At 40.0% G+C, this 27,704-nt stretch overlaps 1 protein-coding gene across 5 annotated transcripts in view; it reads left to right on the plus strand.

The window, feature by feature from the left end:
* Positions 1 to 27,704, plus strand: part of ktn1 (kinectin 1) — a 133,125-nt gene that overhangs the window by 23,074 nt on the left and 82,347 nt on the right. For all 5 annotated transcript variants that reach the window (XM_086003246.1, XM_086003242.1, XM_086003245.1 and 2 more), the window contains exons 2-8: positions 1,792 to 2,341; positions 10,625 to 10,792; positions 10,889 to 11,065; positions 13,990 to 14,120; positions 15,944 to 16,066; positions 18,890 to 19,033; positions 26,515 to 26,609. In XM_086003246.1, coding sequence (XP_085859372.1) covers positions 1,819 to 2,341; positions 10,625 to 10,792; positions 10,889 to 11,065; positions 13,990 to 14,120; positions 15,944 to 16,066; positions 18,890 to 19,033; positions 26,515 to 26,609 — 1,361 coding nt within the window. In that variant the 5' untranslated portion in view covers positions 1,792 to 1,818. The remainder of the gene's footprint in view (positions 1 to 1,791; positions 2,342 to 10,624; positions 10,793 to 10,888; positions 11,066 to 13,989; positions 14,121 to 15,943; positions 16,067 to 18,889; positions 19,034 to 26,514; positions 26,610 to 27,704) is intronic.

The raw sequence follows: 27,704 nt of genomic DNA on the forward strand, positions 1-27,704 counted from the left end.
AAAAGTATGAATGGGGATCCCGTAAAAAAAAAAAAAAAAAATACACCAACACATTAAATAAATTTTTAAAAAACATTGCATTATTTAAAATGAATTAAAATACCATTTAATCAAATATTTTAAACAAATTAAATTTTTTGAAAAATGTTTTTACAGGGCTAAAAAGAAACGTATCTTTTTGAAGAATATTTTTAATTTCTAAATGAGTGATAAAATGTTGTTTTTTCTATTTTTTGAAACTCTTATGCTGGTAAAAGCAGGCCTTATGCCTGCTTTTACCAGGCGTAAGAATTTGACAGGCATTCAGTGGGCGGAAGTTATGCAAATAGCGCAATTCTCCACCCGTAGAAGTACTTGTCATGGGCATGCGGAGGATCTGTCGGGAATTCTTGACAGATCACAAGTGCCGGGTTTCAGCGTATGCGCTTCGCATGCCTAAACCCGGCACTTGCGCGGCCCCTACGGGCGCATACGCACCCACGGGTCACAAAATACGGCCCATAATTTTGGACACTGGTGTAATCAAGGGATATGGTGATAGAGCGGTAAAGTGGAGTTGGTGTCTCGGTGTCAAATTTTGTTAACGCTCCTGTGAAGCCCCTTGGGACGTTTTACTACAAGTTTTTGTTGTTGCGGTGGAAGATCAGCTATGATAATAAATGGTGAAGCAGGCTCGAGGGGCCATGTGGCCTACTCCTGCTCTTTCTTGCGTTCTTATGGTTTTTATTTCTAGGTGGGATAACAAACATTTATTGTCCGTTCAGTCTTCCCTCTCTGGGAACTGTCTGCAATCTCCATTTAAATCTTGCATGAATTGTCTAACTCTTTTTTCTGGTTTGTCTTTTATTTTTTCTGGTTTGTCTTTTCCTAAAAAAAAACTTGTGCTAGTTTTTACTGCTGAGCTAATTATTGGATTACACACTGCAGTGCACAGTTCTAATCAAACACTTTACAGGTGCTATAATGTCTAAAGCAAAAACTTCCCATTTAAATACCTCTCTTTGGCAGGAAGAATCATTACTTCTGGCCGTTTGATGAATTAATCTTAGCATAAGAATTTCAATTAAATTTAGCTAGATGTATTCATAAATTGTTGTGGAAACATTTCTCTCTGGGGATTCATATTTGCACTTAATTAAAAATTAAAATGCTTACTGATGGAAATAACCTAAGCTTCAGTATTGCTCCACCGTTCAAGAAAAAAACTCTGACTGCCCACTTCCTTCACCACTGTAGTTTGTGTTCAAGTAACCTATATGTAACATCAGTGTCCACTAAGAAGTTAACGATGTAGGGTAGGATGTATTCTATACATTCGGTAAAAGTTATAAATATGCTTACAAAGAGCTTATGGTTTCATAACACCCAGTGTGTACATAACCTTTAAACCGTGGGGACTGATGTGCACTTTTCCCAAAATTTGCTGACCTGTTATTAGTAGCAAGCGTGATATCTAGGCAGCAGGATGATGAAAATCTTTGCACTTCATTTATCATAAGCAAAAATTTAGATATTGATTATTCGTGTGCCTTTTTGGGAAAGCAATAGTTGAAGAAACCTCCTCAGTTTTTCTTGCTGCTTATTTAATATTGTACATGGGTAAGAAAACTGTTTACTCCCAAAACCTGTTGTTAAATGTTTACTTCACCTGCATGTAGTCATGTTGAGCTAAGTATTGTTGAGAAATCAGAAGGATGATTTACTTCACCCTATGTTCCTAAGAGCTACATGCAAATTCTGAATAGAATTGTGATTTTTGTTTTAAATTAAAACTTTTTTTTCTTCATTTAGATATTGCAGTAGACATAGTGAGCAACCATGGAACTGTACGATTCTCAGTATCTCCTCGTCATCATCCCAGCAGTGGTCATTGCTGTAATATTTCTGTTCTTCTGGCTGTTTATGAAGGAAACTTCATATGATGAAGTACTTGCCAAACAAAAGCGGGATGTAAAACTTGTTCCAGCGAAAGTTGACAAGAAGAAAAATGAAAAGAAAAAGAATAAAAAGAAAGAGAATCCAAATGGTAACTTGCATGAATCGGATTCGGAGAGTGCAGTGCGAGACTTGGAATTGATGGATGCAATGACACTTGATGATGAGCCACCTGTTCATATTGCATCGCCTGTAGTCGAAATTTCAACTGCATTAAAAGAGAGGAAGAAGAAAGACAAGAAATCATCGCGACCTGTGCATGAGGAACCTTTGGGGAGGGATTTTGAAGGATCAAAACATGCAGCAAAGAAAAATGAGCCCCTCCCAGTTACCAAGCAACCTACTCCTCCAGAAATGTCAAGTTATAAAAGAAAGACTGGACACAAGAAGCATAAGAATGGCACAGGTAAAAAAAAAAAAAAAAAAAAAATTATTGCAATGTCAGCATTCACATTTTCACAAGTTACATTTACAGCTTTTGAAACCTTGTTGCACAAAAATGCCTTGTTTCAGATGTAGACTTTGCCAAATTGATGTATATTAATGTGATTTAGCAAGATGCAGCAAATCATAGACTGGGCATTTGTATACTGTGTTACTGCCACACAGAAGCAGCCTTCCTTTTCATAATAAAAGCGGCAACATTGTTTTGCCCGCCCACCCCCCTTTCCACCCATCCAAAAAAAACAACCTACAAGTGAGGAGTGATGTCAGCTGGAAAGAGCTAAGTATTTACTTGGGTATTTACCTATCTGAACTCTTAATTTGTTGTTTTTACTGTATAATAGCTTCAGGGTGTAGCATAGAAAGGCTTTCAAAAGATACTACAATTGTACAGGGTTTTGGTGAGGCGCACCTGGAGTACTGTGCACAGTTTTGGTCTCCTTATCTGAGAAGGGACATACTTGCCTTAGAGGCGGTGCAACGAAGGTTCACTAGATTGATCCCTGGGATGAGAGGGTTGTCCTTTGAAGAAAGATTGAGTAGATTGGACCTATGCTGTCTGGAGCTTAGAAGAATGAGAGGTGAGCTCATTGAATCATTTAAGATTCTGCGGGGGATTGACGGGGTAGAAGCTGAGCGGTTGTTTCCCCTGGAGAGTCTAGAACTAGGGGGCATAGTCTCAGGATAAGGGATTGGCCATTTAAGACTGAGCTGAGGAGGAATTTCTTCACTCGGAGGGTTGTGACTCTTTGGAATTCTCTACCCCAAAGGGCTGTAGATGCTGAGTGGTTGAGTATATTCAGGGCTGAGAGGTAGATTTTTGGAATCGAGGGATATGGAGATCGGGCGGGAAAGTGGAGTTGAGGTTGAAGATCAGCCATGATCTTGCTGAACGGCGGAGCAGGGTCAAAGGGCCATATGGCCTACTCCTGCTCCTATTTCTTATGTTCTTACATTGAGTACAAATAATAAATGAATGAGTAATTAGAAATAATTCAATAAACAATAACTTAAAAAAGAATATCTATTGTCGTAAATATATAGGTTTGGCAGGATCAGAATAGTGAACCTGCCTGGACTCCTGTACCATCCAGGGTGAATACATATGTATGAAGTGTACTAAGGTTGCACTCCTTGAGCAGAACGTTGCGCCACTGAGTTAACTGAACACGCAACATTCGCGAGGGAGAAAATTTTCTGGAGTTGATCACCTCTCTGGTTGCTGGTAGAGAAGCTGGTAAGGGAGACTAGGTGACCCTGGGCAAACAGGGAAGGAATCAGCAGGTGAGGGTAGAAAGGGGATCATCTGTGTAGCTGGTTTTGTCTAATGGATATACCTGTTCATGTGGGGAACAGGTAAAAATACACTTGGCATAAAACAAGTGATTTAAAAGCACAAATTCAGCTCAATGGTTATGTTGTAGTAGCCATTATAGAGGTTTAGCTACAAGCTGGGCATGATTGGTACCTAAATGTTCCAGGCTATAGAACCTTTAGAAAGGGCCGAGAAATTGGAAAAGAAAGGGTTTCTATGGATGTTGTCTATGTAGATTTCCAGAAGACATTTGACAAGGTTTCGCACAAGAGATTATTGGCAAAAACAAAAGCACACAAAATTGGAGGTAACCTTGTGATGTGGGTCTTTATAATTTTTTGCAAGGTAGGAGTTTTCCAAGGATCTGTGCTGGATCCATGTGCACGGATCACTAAAAGCTGCGGCACAGGTACAAAAAATAATCAGTAAAGGTAATGGAATGCTGGCCTTTATCTCAAGGGGTTGGAATGTAAAAGTGAGGAAGTGATGCTTCATTTGTACAGAGTCTTGGTCAGACCCCATCTGGAGTACTGCGTTCAGTTTTGGGCTCCAAACCGCAGGATAGATGTTTACGCCTTGGAAGGGATATAGCATAGTTTCACCAGAATGATACCAGGGCTGAGGTTAAATTAGGAGGACGGGTTGTATAAACTTGGTTTATATGCCTTTGAGTTTAGAAGGTTGAGGGGTGACCTAATTGAAGTTTAAAAAAAATTTGTTTGTGATGTGGGCGTCGCTGGCAAGGCCAGCATTTATTGCCCATCCCTAATTGCCCTTGAGAAGGTGGTGGTGAGCCGCTGCCTTGAACCGCTGCAGTCCGTGTGGTGAAGGTACTCCCACAGTGCTGTTAGGGAGGGAGTTCCAGGATTTTGACCCAGCGACGATGAAGGAGCAGCGATAAACTTCTAAGTCAGGATGGTGTGCAACTTGGAGGTGGTGGTGTTCCCATGCGCCTGCTGCCCTTGTCCTTCTAGGTGGAAGAGGTCGCGGGTTTGGAAGTGCTGCCGAAGAAACCTTGGCGAGTTGCTGCAGTGCATCTTGTCGATGGTACACACTGCAGCCACGGTACGCTGGTGGTGGAGGGAGTGAATGTTTAAGGTGGTGGATGGGGTGCCAATCAAGCGGGCTGCTTTGTCCTGGATGGTGTTGAGCTTCTTGAGTGTTGTTGGAGCTGCACTCATCCAGGCAAGTGGAGAGTATTCCACCACACTCCTTACTTGTGCCTTGTAGATGGTGGAAAGTGATCTTTAAAATGATAGTGATTCAATGGGGTAGATGCAGAGAAACTATTTCCTCTGGTAGGAGAATCCAGAAAGTGGCACATGTTCAAGTTAGAGCTGGGCCATTTAGGAGTGAAATCAGGAAGCACTGTTTCACACAGGGTCGTGGAAATCTGGAACTCTTGTCTCCCAAAAGGCTGTCGATACTGGGTCAACTGAAATTTTCAAGATTGAAATAAATGTTTTTTTTTAGGTAAGGGTATCCAGGGATATGGAGCAAAGGTGGGTAAATGGAGTTAAGGTACAGATCCGCCATGATCTGATACATTGGCAGAACAGGCTCGAGGAACTGAATGCCCTACTCCTGTCCCTATGTACCTATAACTTGATTTAAACAAGACTTAACTATATAGACAGTTATGTGGTGCAATGCTAACCTGACAAAATGTTGGTTAAGTTCAGTTATTAACAGTTGTCTGTGACAGGAGCATCAAAAGATTTGTACAAGGATCTGGATAAAAGAGAGCAGGGACTTTGTATCTTGTCTCATAAATGAAGAAAGGGCTCAAAGGGTATCTTTGCTTCAAGGAGCTGCTTGATGGTTACATTATTGGAAAAAAGAGGACTGTGCCTGGAGATGTTATTCCTAATTGAGGCATAGTGAAAGCATAATTTTTCTACCACAGAAGGCAGTAGAGGCCAATTAATTAAATATATTCAAGAAGGAGTTGGATATATTTCTTAAGGCTAAAGGGATATGGAGAGAAGGCAGGAACAGGGTACTGAATTTGGATGATCAGCCATGATCTCATTGAATGGCGGAGTAGGCTTGAGGGGCCGAATGGCCTACCCCTGCTCCTATCTTCTGTGTTTCATTTGGGCTGTTTTCCTTAACATCTACACCCAATTTGAGAGTGTTGGCAATTTTACCTTGCAGCAGCATACAGCACCTTGAGCAGCCAATCCATTCTTGGATCCAAAGCAATTTATATTGAAAAGCCCAGTGGACCATGAATTAGGTTGTGCCCTAAACTGATACCAGTGGCTGGCCCAGTCCACTTGTTCACTTACCCTATATTCCCTAGAGTTTAGAAGAATGAGAGGTGATTTCACTGAAATGTATAAAATTCTTAAGGAGCTTGACAGGGTAGATGTCGGAAGTATGGCTGGGGAGTGTAGAACTCGGGGTCACAGTTTCAGGACAAGGGGTCGGCCATTTAGAACTGAGATGAGAAATTTCTTCACTCAAAGGGTTGTGAATCTTTGGAATTCTCTGAGCCCCAGAGGGCTGTGGAGGCTCAGTCGTTCTGTATATTCAAGACAGAGATCGATAGATTTTTAGATTCTAAGGGATATGGGGATAGTGTGGGAAGGTGGAGAAGATCAGCCATGATCTTATTGAATGGCAGAGCAGGCTCGAAGGGCCGAATAGCCAAGCCTGCTCCTATTTCTTATGTTCTTGCTCATTTGCCTATTAAGGCCAAAATTTTGGCCATTTCCAGAAAACATGGGTCAAAACTACCAAATCCCCTCTGGTTCTTGTGCCTGTCTGAAATAATCGTGCTTTTACTGTAAATGCACTTGAGCATAAATGTCACGGGTGAATTTTATTTGATCCTACCGGAACCTGTTAATCTGAATCTAGAAGCAAGGGGCAGAACATATGGCTTCCTATTGTTTCTCTCTCATGCCTGTATGATGGTCCTTTCTCCATGCATTTGAGTTGGTATTCACAAATATAAGGTGGCGAGCAATCTATCGGAACAGATTAAAGCAAAGAATATTCTTCAGAGTGGCCTGTAGCATCTGACATTCATATCTTCATGCCTTGCGACCTTTTTGATGCATGAGCCTGGAGCAGCCATCTGCAAACAAAAAAAGTGTGCTAGGATTTACTAAATCCAGTAACCAAGATTTCCTGGGAAAAATGGGACTTCCCAGCCATCAGTTTTAAGGAATCCTGACGTTTAGTTTTGCATTGAAGCCTGCTGCGTGAGGCCGGCGTGTTGGAGATCGGTAACAAAATAGCATGAAAGCAGCTTTAAAAATCTTTCTTGTGTCTTAAGGGGGGCTGGTGGGGGGGTGGTAGTGGTGCAAATACAACAGGATTAAGCTGGGGCTATTGAGAGCTGTTAATCCATCATGTATCATATTTCTACAGTGGGGCTAATCCTGAAACTTCTGCACCAAATACAGTGGACATCAGAAACCTGGGTAGCTCCTGCCAGGTATCCTAGTTGTAGTACTCTTATTATAAGCATATAACCATGAAGCTCAGTACTTAATTTTTTTTTCAGCACTGTTGTGATTTGCAGGTGAAATTTGCCCATATTAAATGTTGGTACATTTTCTTGTCACAATTCTTAATTAAGGAGGGTGAGCAGATGATCTTGGCCCAGTGATAGGTGTGTAAGTACAGCCCTGTGATGACCCCTCCTCCCTGGTGCATCCCAACCTCAAATAAAAGCTCTCATCTGTGGAGAGCCTTTCCAAACCTCAAACTTGTTGAGGATTGAACAGTTTGTACTTCAGCATTTGGCTGCACCACCATTTATTGAGTGAATTAACTGAATTGCTAGCTTACCAAGTTGAATTGTTAAAAGATTTTTGCTTTATTTTTAGCTGATACTGTCTCTGAGCAGTTTGATAGCTACTAGATTTACCCAGACAGATTGGAAACTACTGCACATTTTGCAGAGCCGAGAGAGGATGCATTCTTTTTATGGAGGCAGGACAGTAAGTTTTTTTTTAGAGCCAGGATGCTATATTAAGATTACATATACATAACAATTAGAAGTGTAACCTTTGCAGTGCAGACTTTTTCAGCACACAAGAAAGATAATCTAATGATGAAAAATAAGACACCATTTCCCTTTTGTTTAGTTATTATATGCAAGTTATTAAGTTGCTCAGCTGCTAAATATGTATTTAAGTGTCAGTTAGCCAGTTCCGAACCTTTTTAAAAATGTAATAAACATCCACAGCCGAATGTCCTAGTCAGCCATCCCTTCAAAATTACAACTTAATCATTCTTGTTTTAAGTGTGCATTTTATTATTGAAAAGTTACATTCTTCTATTTGAGCTTTTTTTTGTTGATGCATTCATTTTTATGTCAGAAGTGTTTCCATTTGTTAATCCCTTTAAACACGGAAACTCCCCAAAGAAGCACACTGGTCCCCTCCATATGCTTTACTTTGGGATGGGAAGTACCCAGTGGCGGCCTGATACTTTTCCCTCCTCCCTGGGAAGGAAAATTGGAATGATAGTTACAGTGCATATTGATATAATCCTGGGGTTAGCTCTCCAATCAATCATGTTAATCAATCAGTCCACATAACTTCTATTTGTGTTTTTAGAAATGATCTGATAAAGGAAATAGACCTTGTCATTGATGCTTTCATATTAAAGGAATGCTTATTGGTAATCATAACAGAAATAGGCCTTTTGATTCAAATCTAAATTTGAAACTTTGCCTGTAAGCTTTCCACATGGATCTTTTATATGTGTAGACGGTATTAGTGAGCTCAACTTGAAAGTTGTTGCCTTGCCTGTATCTGTGCTGCTGCAATTTCAAGTATAGTGACTTAGTCACCATCACATCTGCTTCTGTATCATATTACAAGATTGCAAGATAATTATGGATGAGGAAGCGGCCCATTTTTATTCCTATCCAAAAATACTTTACAGTTCTTCCCTCCCTGCTCCATTATGGCAACCAGTTGTTTCTTAAATAATTCAATGGTTTTTGCCTCCTACTCTCTGGCAGTCCAGTCCAAATGTTCATCACACTTTTTGTATAAAGAAATTATTCCTCTTCGAAGTCCTAAATTTGCCTTTTACTGGTTTGGACCCATGTCCTTTTGTCCCACTCTCATAATATAACATTGTATTCTGGATTTACCTTTCCCATTATTGTAATTATTTTGTATATCTCTAAGATTACCTCTCTGGCACCACTTATCCAGGCTGAAAAGCCCAAGGTTCTCCAGCCTTTCCTCAAACTTAGACCACTGACACTAGGGATCAACCTAGGCTCCCTGTAGCACCTCCAGCGCTTGAATTTCTCGTGTATTTCAGCAACCAGAACTGGAGACAGAACTCAAGGTGCAGATCAGAGCACTGTACGGTTTGATCTTGACTTCCTATAACTTGTATTGTACTGTTTTTTTTGGTTTTGTGACTGAACATTCTGTTTGCTCTGTTAACTGTTCTGCATTGGTTGGACATGTTGACAGTGAAGTCTACTAAAACTCCTAGGTCGCTTCCAACTTCATCCATGGCTATTTCAATGCCATTCATGGAGTATGTGGACAGCTTATTTTTCTGTCCTATGTGCAGTACTTTACACATGTCTGTATTAAATTGTTCTGCTCACTCGCATTTTGTCTAACTCATTCTGAAGAATCTAGATCAGTAGCAAGAGGTGAGAAGACATCTATTTTGTGCTTACTTATTACTAGAATGACCAACTAATTTGTAAATCTTAGTGGAACATAACATTTAAAGGTAACTTTTAGTGTTAAGTATTTTACCTCTGAAATTGTATATGTTGTTTGAGAAGAGTGATTTCCTATTTGTGTATGTCCACAAGCAGACTTGTGGAAAACCTGTTTTGTTGGGTGTCTCAGTTAGAAACCCCTGGTCAGCCATCATTGAGGTTGTGTGGGATTGTCATCGTACCTCGCTTGAATGCTGCTCTTGGTGTTCAAACACAGGTCAAAGGCTCAGTATTAACTGTGACCTTCAATAAGTTTGTAGTTCAGAATAAAATAGGTACAAAAATGTAGAGTAAAAATACTCTGCTCTTGGGTGTCACAAATGCAAAATTTGAATCCTTCAGCTTTTACACATGAGCATGTATAGACTGGTAATATTCTAACTTCAATTTTTTTTTCTTTATGTATTTTTCCAGTTTTTCTCTCCTTCAGGAGAAGGTGACTCATTCTGGGGTGTGGTTCCCTAGGTGTAGTTGCTGGCCAATCTCCAGTACCTCGCCCATGTGGTCATTCTTCAAGTAACTGTGCTGGAAGGCTGCTCAGGCATGGTGAAGGATGAGGGCTCACAATTGGGATTGATCTTGTGCTCAATGAAGGTTCATCCACACATTTCCAATCAGGACTACTATTTAGTGAACAAGACCTAGACAGGTTTTTTTTCCTCCTGCCTCGAGATTCGCTAACTCAGCACAGATGAGTAATTTGAACTTGAAGTTTCTGATCTGGATGACTATTTATCCGTTGAGAAATTGGGCGAGCCGTTTGTTGCTGAGGGGCATTTTGCCAGTTGTAGTAAGCAGGAATATATTTTGGATGAAGTCTGAACGTTTTTAGCTTTGATAACAAGGCTGCATTAAATGTAAAAACTACAGGAGTTGACCATTATTACCTAGATATTTGAAAAATATTTAGGGTTGGAACTGAGCAATATAATAAGATTTCACGTTTGAGATGACTTAATTCCAGTGATATTTGAGTTTGCTTTGCATCCACACGTTTTCTCCATTTTTAGCAATGATTATTTTGCCACCATTTGTGAACGTGTATAATTTTATATGCGTTAATGAGTGATAATTCAACATTTCAGACTTTAAATACAGTTTATAATAATGGACTTGTTGGGACTCTGGCGACCAGATTGAACAATCCTTTGTGCTACAACCCTTGTCCTGTTTCATATTTTAAGTGTCACATTTCAATGGGAATTTTGCAGATGATCCAGCTCCGGATGTTCGCAGTGCTTATATCAAAGAGCACACTGAATCTGTTCAAATGGCTATCAAAAAGCAAGAACCAGTGCTTCTATCAATGGAAACTAAACCACATGAAAGTGGACTAGTGAGAAGAAAAACGGCCCCTAAAAAGCAAAGAATAGAGCCAGGTCAGTATTCTTGTTTTCTGCATATTATCTTTATTTTAAAAAAACATCTACAATATTTTTGAAAAGTATACATCAATTGGAAGTGTTCTGTTTTAGTTTCAGCTTCAGTGGAGAATCTCTCACTGAAGTCCACAGTCTACATTCCTTTGGATAATGCTGAGGCTGTTGGTCCTGCTGAAAAGAGGGATACTGTGGTTGATGAGAAAAGCCAAGTGATCAGTAGTGGTATACAGAAAACCATTGCCAAGAAACAGAGGAATGAATATGATAAAGGTAATCTGCTCTTCATACTTGTCAATTGACAGAAATTGTAACAATTTCAGTACTAGTTTAATGTAGAACTGTATTTTGGTACGCGGTTACTGTATAGCTTAGAACAGAAACACTTAAAGTAAAATATCTATTAGATTGTGCTAGTCTTGAGTTTTTTCTGAATACTGTTTCTGCTTTATCTAGTGGCAGAAGTTGTAACAATTCATAATCTTTTATTAAAAGTAGTACAGTATTTTTAATAGTGGCAAAACGTAGACACTTAAATGTTAGACTGTGCTGGCCGTGAGGGAGCACTCCTTTTCTGTATTAAAATGGTAATTGTGTATGTTGTCAATCTACAATTGTTTGAGGGAGAACAAAGTGTTGATTAGCTTTTATGTTAGTCTCTATAGCATTGTTATATTTGTAACTCGGATTGATTCCATGATGCAAGCTGGAAATGACTCACTGCAACCCAATTCTGGATCAGTCATAGTCATCATATGAGCTGTTTCTGTAACTGGTGCCTGAAGATCTTTTTAGTAACTATCTTACTACTTTCAGCCTATTACATGAGATTTTAAGTTGTTGAGTTTGTCTGAACTTTTTAATATTTTAACTGTTCAAATTCAAAAATGTGACTGTAGTTTGTCCTAATTTCTGGTAATACCCTTTTGAATGCTTTCAAATGCTCAATGTGGTCACTAAAGACTCGTGTGTTGACTTCATCACTTAGCTTTTATGAATAGATTTATTTTTGGGGGAAGTATCACAGTATATTGAAGGACTGATGCATAGTGGTGATGAAAATTCAATCTTTCCCTATGCTGCTGAATTCCTGATGTCAACTGTGCTAATATGAGGTGATGAACCCAAGCTCAGTCCTGCTCTTTATCTTTATGCACTCAAGATTTGCTGCCAGTGTTGAATACTTTTATGTGGAATGAGTTGTAGATTTTTAGCATTAATGTATTTATATATTTTAAAAAGTGCTGCATGTGAGGCCCGTGCACAGGAACGATAAAAATCATCATAACGCATAAAAACTGGATCAAAATAGTCTAACGCTTACAAATATTGTCAGGGGGCATGACAGAGTCAGCAGAATCATTACAATAATAGCAAAAAATTAAGCCATTCCATTTAAGCGTAATACATTGGGACATGATTTGCTTTATTATTGCAGTGTGAAACATTCTCCTCATGCATTTTACATGTTTCTTTTAATGGCTCTGGATGGGTTGTGCGTAGCGGCTCCGAATGTTCTTTATGCCCAGGGCCCCAAAGATTCTTAATCTGGCTCTGCATATTGATGGCTTGTGATGATGACTTGCGTATTTGTGCCGACTCCCAGTGGCTTTGCACTGGAACTGCAAGCTGACTCTCTAGTGCTGAGCTTTGCACCTAACATTACCTGACAGGAATTTAATACTGTAAATGCCAATCACAGTGGGTGTAGTGGGAAGTGTAAGTAAATGTTGACACTTTTAAAATGGGTTTCCCATTGACAAAGCCTGACATTGAAGGGTTTAAAGCATTTGGAGATAGTATATTGTGATCCCTTCATTGTTTTTAATGCATGATAGATGCAGATTTAAGATTCAAAGTTAGAGCTATCACAGATAAGAAAATGGTGGAGCGGGCTCAACGGGCCACATGCCTTGTTTCTGTTCTTGTGTTCCTTTGACCTGCTGAAATTGAGTATTGAGTGACCTTCAGTGCTGCCTCACCTTGACAGATGTGTTTTCTCTGGAAGGTCAGTTGTAATTGTTAACTCTGAGCCTTCACTGACAGGATACATATGGAGAAATAGGTTGCTCGGTGGGCAATTTTCACCATCCTTAGTTGATAAGCAATGTGTTAGTAAGGAGAGTAATGTGATTGTACTTGTTTCTGGGTTGAGAACTGCCAGTATATTCAGCTGACTTTGTCTGCTCCAGAAATGGGATGCTATGTCAAGAGTTACCATCATCTTGAAGATACCCATATGTAGTATTCTCTGTTCCTTCATTTAAGGTTTATCTGAATTCCTTTTTTTGGTCCATTAGTGCTTAAAATCAATCTTTTGAATAATGCACTTTCATTTTCTGATAGTGCAATAGCATCATCTGATGTTCATAAAAGATTAGTGAATGAAAAATGGTAGATTTTCTGCTTCTCTAATGCCCTTGTTACTTATCTGGCTGTTGCAAGTTAACAATTAAATGGTGTTACAGTGCATCAACTCAGCTACAACCCACAAAGTGATCCTCCAGTTTCTTCTGGTACCTGTGTGACTACATGTGTGCAGATGTGTATCTGTTTCATCTTGCATGCATTCACATCACTATGAGGAAACTGGCAACAGGTGTGTGCTGCCAACTTCACCTTGCTATGTCAAACCTCGTTACGGTTCCGCTAAGCTAATGGAAGATGGACTTGTACTGGTAAATTGGAATTCAATGCATATTTGATTCCAAGCTCCAGCTTTTGGGAGCAGCTGTTGGGAGCAGAATTGGAGTGTGTTCTCTTACGAATTTTAGTTCAAATTTCTGTTCTTGATGGGTATTAGGCCCATTGCTGGAGCAGAATAGAGTTCCTTTCATCTGGCCTGTGCTATGCCTTGCCTTGCAATACTAAATGCTAAGTGAAGAAAATATTCCATGTCCCAGCACAAATTTGCTGATAGTTCTCTCTCACTGATCAGTTATAGAAGTTTAACTCACTGCCCATCCCACAAAAAAGTTAAATGGTGGATGATATTTTAGCCTTTTAATTAAAAAAAAAAAAAAGAAATAATTTGTAGCAGTTTATGACATTTTTAATTATCGTGTTCAGTGTGAGTATCAAATGTTTAATAATTTGAATTCCATAGAATCGCCCAGAGAAGGTAAGTTAATGTCTCCCTATCTACTAAATTAACTTTTAATTTCTTTGTGGTGCTGACTATATTATTTCCTTTTCAGAAAATGCAGATATAAAATTTAAAGATTTTCTCACTTCTTTGAAAACTATGACATTCACTGAGGAGGAGGCCATCTATGTTGCTGAGATTCTGAGAGAGAAGGCTATGGTGGCTCAAGATATTTGGCAGAAAGTAAGTGGCACACTCATTTTCTTAGTTCATAAAATAATTACGGATGAGGGAGGCCATTTGCCAATCTTAATTCATCCATCCAACAGCACCCTACAGTTCTCCTAATGCAATTTCCCCCTTGAATGATTAGTGTTTCTGCCTTCACTAATCTTATCTGGGAATATGTTCTGTGTGTTCATATGTAGGGCAATGCCACCTCCTTTACTAGTCTGTTTTTTGAACACACCATAACCCTAAATGTTATATTCTATCCTCTGTATTTAGCCATGTTTCTCATATTCTCATTGTATCATAGTTCCCTACTGCCACAATAGCCTCCAGTTGTGGCATATTACTTCTAATGCTACTAGTGTATCTGTGTCTATATCTTACAGATTTACCTTCATTTCGGTCCCCCTAGTGCCTGCCATTTTCTAGTCTCTGGTTCTTGTGTGTCTGTCTGGGTATCCGTGTCTATACCTACCTGTTTTACTATTTTTCTCTTTCACCCCTCTGATATGTCTCATCTGGAATCCTGATTCCTCCCTGCTGTCTCCTCTTTTTCCCCCGCCCCCTGCCATCTAACTATTTTAGATGAATCTAGATTGCTGCCTCGATGTCCTTTTTGGTTTCAATGCATACAAGTCCATTTTGTTCTGAAAGTGTTCCCAGTTATTTCTGACGGTAGTATTTGACTATTTTAATCTGATAAGTGTTCGGTTTGTTGATTTGTTTTCCTTTGTTACAGGCATTAAATTATAATTCTGATGGTACTTGATCAGAGATCTGTTTATGGCAGAATGACTTGTACACAAAGTGATATCTTAAAACTTTTACTGTTTACTGAAGATGGAGACACTGAGCTAGTGTAACTTTTCTTGTTTGGCTCAAAATGCTGCTTGGCATTGCAAAAGCATAAAAAAATGTTGGGTGTGTGGAATGGCTGTTTGACCCTTTTTGAAGCTTATCTTTCCATTTCTCCAATTTTCCCATTACAGCATTCAACTATCACTTGAACAATCTCAATTTTGCCTGTATACCCCTGCCTGAACATTACAAATATTTATCATTCTTTGAGTAAGATTCTTTATATATTTGATTTTAAATTTTCTACTTCCTATCCCATTTATGTACTTTGAACTCCCTTTTTATAGCTTACCTTGAAGTAATAATTTGAATTTACCAATCTATATTTTGTGTATTTCAATTCGGTGTTTCTTCCCTAAATACATTACGTGTCTGTAATCTTCCTCCTCAGAAAAATCCCATTACACTTGAAATCGGTCTTGTTGCTGGCCTTCACACCCTCTCTAGTGCATTTTTTGGAGAGTGGTGACCAACACTGAATACAGTACTAAATTTGACAACAGGTGCAGCTTAACTTCTGTAGACATATATTTTACTCAAGGGACCTAATTGTTTCTGTTGACTAAGTCAGCTATCATAAAACTGGATTTTCAGTTCTCCAATCACTGCTTCATATTGTGTTTTAGGAGTAGTAAATATTTCTTGGTGAAGCTGGCTCCCGTGAAGTGAAGGTATGCACACAAACGATGTGCCCGATTAGGAAAAACCTGAGGGTAGTGATCCCATTAAATTTTCTGCAAAAGTTTTTTTTTTTAAATTGCCTATGCTTGTATTCAAACCATGAAAAAGTTGTGAAAAACAGAAAGGGGTGAGAATGTGGCTTTATGGAACATTTAAAAGATAATCTTGGTTTGTTTTGACAATTTATTTGGTTTATCCAGTCCTGGTTTCACTGCAAAAGCATTTCTTGCATTGTAAATTATGGCATGAGATATGCATTTATATCAGAGGACCCAGATATTCTTGATCTCTTCCAGCCTGGAGTAAAATGCGATCCAGTTCCTGCATTGCAGCAGCAGTTACAAGATAAAGAAAAGTTGCTTCGAGCTTTTCAAGATGAGGTTGCCCTCTCAAATGACAAGTGCAAACAGTTGAATCAGGTAAAACACTTCATAAAATATCAGTGACCATTATTTGTAGATTTCAGTGCAGTGGCCCTGGTGAGCAGACTGGCCTTGGTTAAACTAAAAAAATCTAGGGATTCTAAATTCTGGATTACTGGTTGAATACAAGAACTGGAAATAAGGTCAGGACAGATGATAAAGGGTTAACTCCGATGCACAAACCATTTAGGATGATTGGACAAGCCCTGAGCTAGAACAGCCATCAAATTCTGTTCATGTTACATCAGCTTTGAGATAGTGGGAAGCTGTTGGGTACATTCATAGCTATTTGCAACATGGTGGTCAAATGGTTTCCATTCATTACACCCCAGCAGGGGACTTGGCTGAGCAGACAATACAAGTGATGTGAGCTTCCATATCACTGGCGGTTTGGGTGGGGGGGGGCGGTGGTGGGTGGTATTTTATTCAAGGGCAGTACAGGTAGACTATCCTTTATCCGAAAACCTCGGGACCAGCCGTGTTTCGGTTTTCGGAAAATTTCGGATTTCAGAAGGTATTTTATAAGACTGGGAAATTTGGCGGGGGTGGGGGTCGTGCGCACGACTTACGCTGAACGAAACCTTTCGGTTTTCAGAGGATTTCGGTTTTCGGAAGTGTGGATAAAGGATACACTATCCCTTATCCGAAAGGGGTCGGGGTCGTGCGCACGACTTACGCTGAACGAAAAAACCTTCGGTTTTTAGAGGGTTTCGGTTTTCGGAAGTTTGGATAAAGGGTAGTCTACCTGTATGAGGCTTGCTCTCCAGTCAGTCTGGGAGATTGAAATACTCCAAGCTGAAGTATGGAAACATGTAGCCTTCAATAGAGGACTTGAGTTAGCGGGGCAGAGTTTTTTTTTTAATGGTACTCTGAATGGTAGGAAATAGATGTATCTCACTGGAAAACTATTCTGTTTATATATTTCATTAGACAACAAAAGATTTTGATACAAGTTGGTACTTTTTAAATTTTGATTTCTCTTTTGATAGTTGGTATGCCAACAAAAGATTGCATGAGCACTGTTTTACCATGTATTGTCATAATAAATGTGCTTTAGAACTGCATCAGCCAAAATGAATAATTCAAAAATTTCAGGTGTTTACTGTATTTATATAGTTTTTATCACCATTAAATCCAGGCTGTTCACTCATATATTGCTGTCACATTATTATGAAAAGTTAAGATATAAGCACGCAGAAAAAGGACAGGAAACGACCAATTTGTTTTATCAATCCAGTCCCATCTTGACACGTGCAACACATACCATCAACCTCACTCCCCAGTCTCCACCCCGCCAGTCACACAATGTTCTGGGGAGACACAAAAATCTTAGGCCAATTTAGGGGAAAAAAACCAGGGAAGTTCCTCTTCAATGCCTGATGAAAATCGAGCAAGCTCCAGCGGACCGCGGTGACAAATCTCTAGTTCCCATTGACCCACCTACCTTCTATAACTCAGGATGTCTTTCACTCGTGGGAGCTTGCCACACTTGGCGCATAATCCTCTGCGAAAAATACTTAACATCTCACCTAACTGTACTCCAGTCATCTGCCATCTTTGTAAATTTAGCCTCCCTTCCAATCTGGTACTATCATTACATTTTCAGAAGCATTAGCTTGACTGATCAAATTGAATCTAATATTATGGTTGCTGTTGCCCAGGTGTCTCCCCAAGGATGTTTCAATACCTCAACGGGATTGCTACGAAGACCTAGGTCTCGTATGTGATTTCCCCATGTACCTTCTCTTAACCTGTTTTGTAAGGAAGCAATATCTACAAATATTTCACCTACCACCCCCCCCCCCCCCCACCCAATCAGTACTTGGTAGATCACTATTGGACTTGGGAAATTAAAATCCCCGTAACACACACACTTTGTAATTTTGTTGTTCTTTAATTTGTGCCCATAATGCCATATCCTGATAGGTTATAGGTCTCCAGGGCATGGAACCTATAATTTTAGACCAACAGCTTGAACCATCTGAACCCAAACTGCTGCTGCTGTACACTGTAAAGCAATAATGTCATTCTCGAACAGTTCATTCCTAGATAGCAAAAAAAACTACAACCCTTCTTTTCGTCCTACTCTTATGTATTTGGAATCCCTTCTATCCCCTTACCATAAACTTTGATCTATCATTTGCATGTCTGAGATACCTGTCCTATGTAAGCTCTCCATAGCTGCATATGACTGTAGCCCAACATTTTATTTCTAATGTTTCTGGCATTAACATAAAAGCATTTTAAGGCAATCTTAGCTTGCTGCTTTGGAAGCTTTTCCCCTTTGTTACAATGCTCGTGTTTAAATGTAGCTGAATGTAGTATTGGTAACCGTTGTCCTCTGGGTTCTTGTCCTCAACAATCTACACTTAGCTTGTACATCCCCAGTTCCAACTAGTTTAAAAGCCTCCCAGTAGCTACGTCTATATTCCAGATGAAGTATCGCCAGATAAATGAATCTGATTGTCTAAATTATTTTAATGTGCATCCCACATTCACTGGATCTTTTTATTGTAGTATAGTTTAATGGCTATTAGTGTTTGAGCATTTATCTTGGCAGCGTTTTGCAAGATAGTGTGTTTTGTGCACTTGAACCTGTGAGATAGTTTTGGAGTGACTTTCCAAGTGACAGAAAAGGTCTGTGTTTAGATTCAGTAACCATTACTTTCTCTACTCTCCTGTCTCTTCCCCACCATCCTGAGCAAATACTGCAAAACGAGGATTGATAAGTCTCAGAGCCAATACTGCCTGTGAGCTTGAGTAGAAAGTTGTTCATTTTTTTAACCATGATTGTTCTAATAATTTTTAAAATTATTTTAGGAGTTGGTGACTGAAAAGCAGAAAGCCAATGCAGTTGAGACCAAACTAAGGGAGCAACGCAGTGCCCTTGAAAAAGAATTAGGAGCTCTGCAGAACAAGCTTCAGGTCAGCTACCAGGATCATATGAATGAAACCCAGATGCAGGTAAGTCACCAGAATCTGCTCTTTCTCATGAAACTCTCTAACTGATTGACCTGGCAAACCAACTAAATTTGAATTTCCATTAAATTGAATATAATTTTTAGTGTTTTTGCTATTATCACTACTGTGCTGTTTAAAGATGCCAGATCAGTTTTGGGGGATGGAGGGGGGGATACATGAGAAAATCTAAAGTTGGAGGTGGGTCTTTTGCAATTGATGCAACAAATTTCTGATGGTCTGTTCTTTTATCCCAAGCAGAATTAAAATTCAATTCATAACTCTACACATCATATAGGCTCTATATATGCTTTACTGTAAAGTAGTACAAATTGGTAACTAAAAATATAAGGAATATATTCCTAATAAGAACTTTAGTTGATTCCACCTTTATGCTGGAGTTTATGAAGATGGTGGTTTCATGGGAAAAAGTGTGCCATTCACCATCTTCACTATCTTGTGCGTATGTTTAGAATTGTTTTGTAAAATAAATTTCAGTTACTGCCCCTAGATGGCTGTGGGGAAAATAAAAGTAAAAGACCTTACTAAATATGTACATGTATTTAAAGTTTGGTTTTCTAAGACATTCGCAAGATTTTAAAACCAAGACTAAAATCTCCTTTAATAATGAGAACTTTTACTTTTCACCTTTGACTTGAAAGTAGGCACATAATGTCAGTTTCCAAGATTACACCAACAGTTCCTCATCTTTAATCTTGCAAAGTATCTTTTAAGTGGTTGAGATTTTTCAGAAAAGATTAGGTGAGAAGTGTGCCGAACTGGGACTCTAGTAAGGTGTTAATGCATTCTTAACTAACTAGTTGGGGGGAGGTTCCTAGAGAGCAAATAATAAAAATGACAACAGAGAAGGTCATAGACTTAGGTAGCAGTGGGGAAATTAAAAACCAGAGCGTGTCAGGAAGGGGCAGAAGGTATGGAGTAAAAGGTAAAGTAATAAAAAGGGCAAAAGCAGGAACTAAGTGTCACAAAACATATTTGAACGTTCTCTATCTGAATGCACGTAGCATTCGTAATAAAATAGACGAGTTAATGGCACAAATAACTACATATGGGTATGATCTTGTGGCCATTACAGAAACATGGCTGCAGGGTGACAATGCCTGGGAATTAAACGTACCAGGTTATTTAACGATCAGGAAGGACAGGCAGGAAGGAAGGGGAGGTGGGGTGGAATCACTGTAATACAGAGAAATGATATTGGGTCAAAAGATCAGGATAATGAAACAGTTTGTGTGGAGGTAAGGAATAATAAGGGGAAAAAAACACTACTGGGCGTAGTCTATAGGCCTCCGAACAGTTGCAACTCTACTGGACGGAATATCAATCAGGAAATAGTTGAGGCTTGTAATAAGGGAACATCTATAATTATGGGGGATTTTAACTATCATATTAATTGGACAAATCAAATTGGGCAGGGCTGCCTTGAGGATGAGTTCATTGAGTGTATTAGGGATGGGTTTCTTGAGCAGTATGTAACTGAACCGACCAGGGGGCAAGCAACCTTAGATCTGGTCCTGTGTAATGAGACAGGATTAATTAAAAATGTCCTAGTAAAGGATCCCCTTGGAATGAGTGACCATAACATGGTTGAATTCCATATTCAATTAGAGGGTGAGAAGGTTGGATCTCAAACAAGCGTGCTAAGCTTGAATAAAGGAGACTATGAAGGTATGAGAGCGGAATTGAGTAGAGTGGATTGGGAAAATAGATTAAAGGGTAAGACGATACATGATCAGTGGTGTACATTTAAGGAGTTATTTTACAACTTCCAAAAAAAATATATTCCACTGAGAAGAAAAGGGTGTAAAAGAAAAGACAGCCATCCGTGGCTAAGTAAAGAAATGAAGGATAGTATTCAACTAAAAACAAGGGCATATAAGGTAGCCAAATCTAGTGGGAGGATAGAGGATTGGGAAAACTTTAAAAGACAGCAAAAAATAACAAAAAGATTGATTAAGAAAGGGAAGATAGATTATGAAAGTAAATTAGCAAAAAATATAAAAACAGATAGTAAGAGTTTTTATAGTTATATAAAAAGAAAAAGGGTGGATAAAGTAAATGTTGGTCCCTTAGAGGATGAGACTGGGAAATTAATGGTGGGAAATATGGAGATGGCAAAAACACTGAATATTTTGTATCAGTCTTTACAGTAGAGGACACTAAGAATATCCCAACACTGGACAAACAGGGGGCTAAAGGGGGGGGGGGGGGGGGAGGAGCTAAACACGATCAAAATCACTAAGGAAGTGGTACTCGGTAAAATAATGGGACTCAAGGCGGATAAATCACCTGGACCTGATGGCTTACATCCTAGGGTCTTGAGGGAAGTGGCGGTAGGGATTGTGGATGCATTGGTCATTTTCCAAAGGTCCCGGCAGACTGGAAAACTGCTAATGTAACACCCTTATTTAAAAAGGGCAGTAGACAGAAGGCTGGAAACTATAGACCAGTTAGCCTAACATCTGTGGTAGGTAAAATTTTGGAGTCCATTATTAAGGAGACAGTAACAGGACATTTGGATAATCATAATTTAATAGGACAAAGTCAGCATGGTTTTATGAAGGGGAAGTCATGTTTGACAAATTTGCTGGAGTTCTTTGAGGAAGTAACGTATAGGGTGGATAAAGGGGAACCAGTGGACGTAGTGTATTTAGACTTCCAAAAGGCATTTGACAAGGTGCCACACAAAAGATTATTGCTCAAGATAAAAAATCACGGGATTGGGGGTAATATTCTGGCATGGATAGAGGATTGGCTATCTAACAGAAGGCAGAGAGTTGGGATAAATGGTTCATTCTCAGACTGGCAATCAGTAACTAGTGGAGTTCCGCAGGGGTCAGTGCTGGGTCCCCAACTCTTTACAATCTATATTAATGATTTGGAGGAGGGGACTGAGTGTAACATATCAAAGTTTGCAGATGATACTAAGATGGGAGGGAAAGTAGTGAGTGAGGAGGACATAAAAAACCTGCAAGGGGACATAGACAGGCTAAGTAAGTGGGCAGAGATTTGGCAGATGGAATACAATACTGGAAAGTGTGAGGTTATGCACTTTGGCAGGAAAAATCGTAGAGCAAGTTATTATCTTAATGGCAAGAAACTGGAAAGTACTGAAGTACAAAGGGATCTGGGGGTCCTGGTGCACGAAACTCAAAAGGTTAGTATGCAGGTGCAGCAAGTGATTAAGAAGGCCAATGGAATGTTGGCTTTCATTGCTAGGGGGATAGAATATAAAAATAGGGAGGTATTGCTTCAGTTGTACAAGGTATTGGTGAGACTGCACCTGGAATACTGCGTACAGTTTTGGTGTCCATACTTAAGAAAGGACATACTTGTTCTCGAGTCAGTACAAAGAAGGTTCACTCGGTTAATCCCGGGGATGAGGGGATGGACATATGAGGAGAGGTTGAGTAGATTGGGCCTCTACTCATTGGAGTTCAGAAGAATGAGAGGCGATCTTATTGAAACATATAAGATTGTGAAGGGGTTGGATCGGGTGGATGCGGGGAGGATGTTCCCGATGATGGGTGAAACTAGAACTAGGGGGCATAGTCTTAGAATAAGGGGCTGCTCTTTCAAAACTGAGATGAGGAGGAACTACTTCACTCAGAGGGTGGTAGGTCCATGGAATATGCTGCCCCAAAAAGCTGTAGAAGCTTCATCATTACATAAATTTAAAACAGAAATAGACAGTTTCCTAGAAGTAAAGGGAATTGAGGGTTACGGGGAGCGGGCAGGAATTTGGGCACGAGTCTAGGTTCGGATCGGTCATGGCCCTGTGGGTAGCGGAGTGGGCCCAGGGACCGTGTAGCCTGATCTTGCTCCTATTTCGTGTCTAATTCTGTTAGATTCAGGAGATGGTTCTGTGATAGTGGATTGGCGGTTAGGATCAGATCAGCCATGATCTTATTGAATGGCGGAGCAGGCTCGAGGGGCCGATTGGCCTACTCCTCCTATTTCTTATGTTCTTATTCTTCAACAAGCGAGCGTCTAACCACCACCCCATGACATTAAATGGCATTACCATCGCCGAATCCCCCACCATCAATATCCTGGGGGGGTCACCATTGACCAGAAATATAACTGGACCAGCCACATAAATACTGTGGCAACAAGAGCAGGTCAGAGGCTGGTATTCTGCGGCGAGTGTCTCATCTCCTGACTCCCCAAAGCCTTTCCACCATGTACAAGGCACAAGGAGTATGATGGAATAATCTCCACTTGCCTGGATGAGTGCAGCTCCAACAACACTCAAGAAGCTCGACACTAGCCAAGACAAAGCAGCCAGCTTGATTGACATCCCATCCACCACCTTAAACATTCACTCCCTTCACCACCGGCGTACCGTGGCTGCAATGTGTACCATCTACAAGATGCACTGCAGCAACTTGCCAAGGCTTCTTCGGCAACATCTCCCAAACCCACAACCTCTCCCACCTAGAAGGACAAGGCAGCAAGCGCATGGGAACACCATCACCTCCAAGTTCCCCTCCAAGTCACACACCATCCTGACTTGGAAGTATATTGCTGTTCCTTCATAGTCGCTGGGTCAAAATCCTGGAACTGCCCCCCCCCCCCCCCCCCCCCCCCCCCCCCCCCCCCTTAACGGCACTATGGGAGTACAGGAAACTTTCGTTTAACCGGAGGTTAAATGTCCGGAAAGCTCTATCTACCGGCAAAATTCAGGAGCCGTTTCCTATAAGTTTTTTACTTCTCGTTGCTTTTTATTTTCCAGTCGGGCTCTGCAAGGTCTAGCTGAAGCTGTTGCTTAGCTACAGAGACGCTTTTAAGCTGCGGCCGACTGTTTTGAAGCTGTTGCTAAGCAACAGGGTTTGTTGATTCTCACGGAGCTCAAAAGCTCCGTATGTTTTAACATTAGCGCTGGTTTCTACGGCAGTTTTGATGGTACGGCACCAGCTTGGTCCCGTCAGTGCCGGATACCAGAAAGTTTCCTGTATCTTCACCACACGGACTGCAGTGGTTCAAGAAGGTGGCTCACCACCACCTTCTCGAGGGCAATTAGGGATGGCTAATAAATGCTGGGTTTGCCAGAGACGCCCACATCCCATAAACGAATATTTAAAAAAAATTACAGCAAAGGTGATCAAAATCCAATCTTTCCCTCTATTATTTGGCAGACCATGTTTCAGCAACTGAATTGTATGTATCTTTAATATTTAGTTTTAAAAAGGTAATATTTTTGCTAATTCCTATTTAAACTTGGTTTAGCTTGTAGCCCACACTAATGTAATTACTGTGCTAAGAGGGATGGTCAGCAATATTCATGGAGATTTAGTTCCTGTGATATCACAATGGTAACCTGCTCTAAGCTATCATTAAATATTTCAATCATTGTGCAGTACTTTTTTTAAATAACAAAGCTACAAGTAATTATCAATAAATGCTTGTGCCTTTAGAGCATATTATAGTTGCAGGTTAATTTAAAAACATGTCATTTGCACTGTCTCTTCATGGAGCCTTATCTTAAGTTAAAATGGAGTGGCATTGACCATTTATGGACAGTTATTCTCAATGTTTTGTCTCAACACCAATGATTGTATCCAATTATGCTGGAATTAGAATAGATTTGTCTTGACGGCTCCCCTCCAGTACATCTGTCGTATTTTATGGTGCTTGAAATGTTTGTGTGAGGAGATGTACAATTTTGTCATTCTGGGCTGGTTTCAATCTTTGGTTCCGGTGGTGAAAAAGAAGTGTGCTAACCCTCTGTACTACACAGACCCGAAGGGATATTTCTTGAAAGTAAAATGAGATGGCATGGTAAATGCTTGTCATTCATAGTACTGCGAATGTTACCATTTTAGCACAATAAGCTATAATTAAACAGTGCAGTGGGGAGATTAACATAGTTGAATACTTACACTTACTAGGAGTTAATAAAAGTACAGAGCTTGTGACAGTTGGCATAGATTAAAATTATTTTTAGATTTTAATCATGTTGCAGAACTGAAATCTCCAGGTTTGTTAATCAAGACATGCATTTTTTGGCAATATAGATGCACCATATCTACACCAAGTAGATCTGCCATAACTGTATCTAATCTGTGTTGTCATATTTTAATATGGAAAACTAGTACTTTCTTCAGTTTATTACAATGGGGAGCTTTATTCTACAGATCAGTTCTTCAGTTGTCATTTGAGAGTGTATACTTCTGGCTTGCAATGTGAAATTTTGTGTTATTAAATAGCAAGCCTTGTCTAAAGGCTAATCCATTTTAGTGTTACTAATTTTCTTGTACAATCTCACAAGTTGACCTTTTTGCCTGCAGTTTTCTACTGTAAATTTGCAAAGATTAACTAATTACACAGTTTATTGCACAAGATTAGGGCTCATGGGGTTGGGGGTAATATAATAGCATGGATAGAGGATTGGTTAATGGACAGAAAACAAAGAGTAGGGATAAACGGATCTTTTTCAGGTTGGCGGGCTGTAACTAGTGGGGTGCCGCAAGGATCAGTGTTGGGGCCTCGGCTATTTTACAATCTATATTCGGGACCGAGTGTAATGTATCCAAGTTTGCTGATGATACAAAGCTAGGTGGGACAGTAAGCTGTGAGGAGAACAGAGTCTGCAACGGGATATAGATAGACTGAGTGGGCAGTAAGGTGTCAGATGGGGTATAACGTAGGGAAATGTGAGGTTATTCACTTTGGTAGGAAGAATAGAAAAACAGTACTTTTTAAATGGTGAGAATCTTTCAAATGTTGGCGTTCAGAGAGATTTGGGTGTCCTCGTGCAAGAAACACAAAGCTAGCATGCCGGTACAGCAAGCAATAAGGATGGTAAATGGCATGTTAGCCTTTATTGCAAGGGGGTTGGAGTATAAGAGTAAGGAAGTCTTGCTACAATTGTATAGGGCCTTGGTGAGACCACACCTGGAGTACTGTGCACAGTTTTGGTCTCCTTATCTAAGGAAGGATATACTTGCCTTGGAGGCGGTGTAACGAAGGTTCACTAGATTGATTCCTGGGATGAGAGGACTGTCCTATGATGTGAAATTGTGTGGAATGGGCCAATGCTCTCGAGTCTAGAAGAGGTGATCTCATTGAAACATACAAGATTGTGAAGGGGATTGACAGGGTAGATGCTGAGAGGTTGTTTCCCCTGGCTGGGGTGTCTAGAACTAGGGGACATAGTCTCCAGGATAAGTGGTAGGCCATTTAAGACTGAGATGAGGAAGAATTTCTTCACTCAGGGTTGTGAATCTTTGGAATTCTCTGCCCCAGAGGGCTGTGAATGCTGAGTCTTTGAGTATATTCAAGGCTGTGATTGATAGATTGTTGGAATCAAGGGATATGGAGATCGGGTGGGAAAGTGGAGTTGAGGTCGATGATAAGCCATGATCGCATTGGCTCAAGGGGCCGTATGGCTTGCTCCTGCTCTTATTTCTTATGTTCTAATCATACCCTTCTATAATTCAGTGACTGAAAAATGTTTCCTTCAGTTTCGCCAGCTTCAAGAACAAACCGAAGCATTGAAACAAGAAAACAGGATCCTGAGAGATGCTGTGAGCAAGGCCCCCACCCAAATGGAGAGCAAGTGAGTTGTCCTGAACCTAGGAGCTAAAATATTAAGTGCAAATGTGTAATTTTGATTACTGATTTAATGCTGATCATTCGCACAATAGCAACATTGCTAAAGTGATTTCATTACTGACTGGAGATTGAATCCCTATCTTGACTGACAACACTGGTTTCACAATTTAGCCAGTCTTGCATGTGAAGAAACAGACCCCTGTGTGGATAGGGAGTGGAGAAAAAGTTTAAGTAAATATGTTTTTACATCATTCAAGGAGCAGCATTGTTTTCTTGGATGTGTACAGATGGGTCAATCCTGTCCTCGGGGAACCAAAGGAAAAAGACAAAGATTGATTATTTGAATTCCAAATTTAAGCTATTCTTCTTTGGCCTCTTCATTCATGTTCTATCCTGAGAGTAAGGATAGATTGCTTGTTTCCATGCCTCTGTTAATGTTTCAGGACAAGGTACAAGAAGTGAGTAAAAGTGACTTGGGCTGATTCAACTTTCCCAGTTCTTCTCATGGGATGACTACTATGGGAAGCTTCTTATGTGAAAAATTGAATTGACCTGCTACTGCGGCATATTGCTTGGTAATTCATCTACACTTTGAAGGCCTAAGTACACAACTTCAAAATGCTCCTTTCACAAGCTTGGTGAGGCTAGATGATAAAATCTACAGTACAGTTTTTAGTTACCTTGATACTAACAAACCAGTTTTATTTCACAGAAGCTACACTCATAGCATAATTAGAAAAATGTGTTTGGAGTGAGTCTGACCATATTTATCTGCATAATTAAATGTTTAGGACCCTCAAAGATGACTTGCGTCTGTGATGAAAGCAATAATATTTTGCTGCATGGAGTCAAAGTGCTGCATTGTGTTAGAAATTCCAGAGGATTGCTTTCAGGAATGTGAATAGATCTTCTACCTGTCCACACCATTCCTGGGATGACTCGGCTTGCAGTACACTGTGACTTGCAGGTTGCTCTGCAGCTTTAGTTTATGTGAAAACTTTTAGTGTTAACAACCAGTCTTGCACCCACCCAGAGTACTTTGTTCAGCCTTGTTCTACGCTGTGGTCACTCGTTTGCTCTCGCTGGCTCACTTCCTTTT

Source organism: Somniosus microcephalus, chromosome 12 (genome assembly GCF_052327205.1).
Source record: "Somniosus microcephalus isolate GS21.2 chromosome 12, FLI_Smic_1.0, whole genome shotgun sequence".
Taxonomy (NCBI): domain Eukaryota; kingdom Metazoa; phylum Chordata; class Chondrichthyes; order Squaliformes; family Somniosidae; genus Somniosus; species Somniosus microcephalus.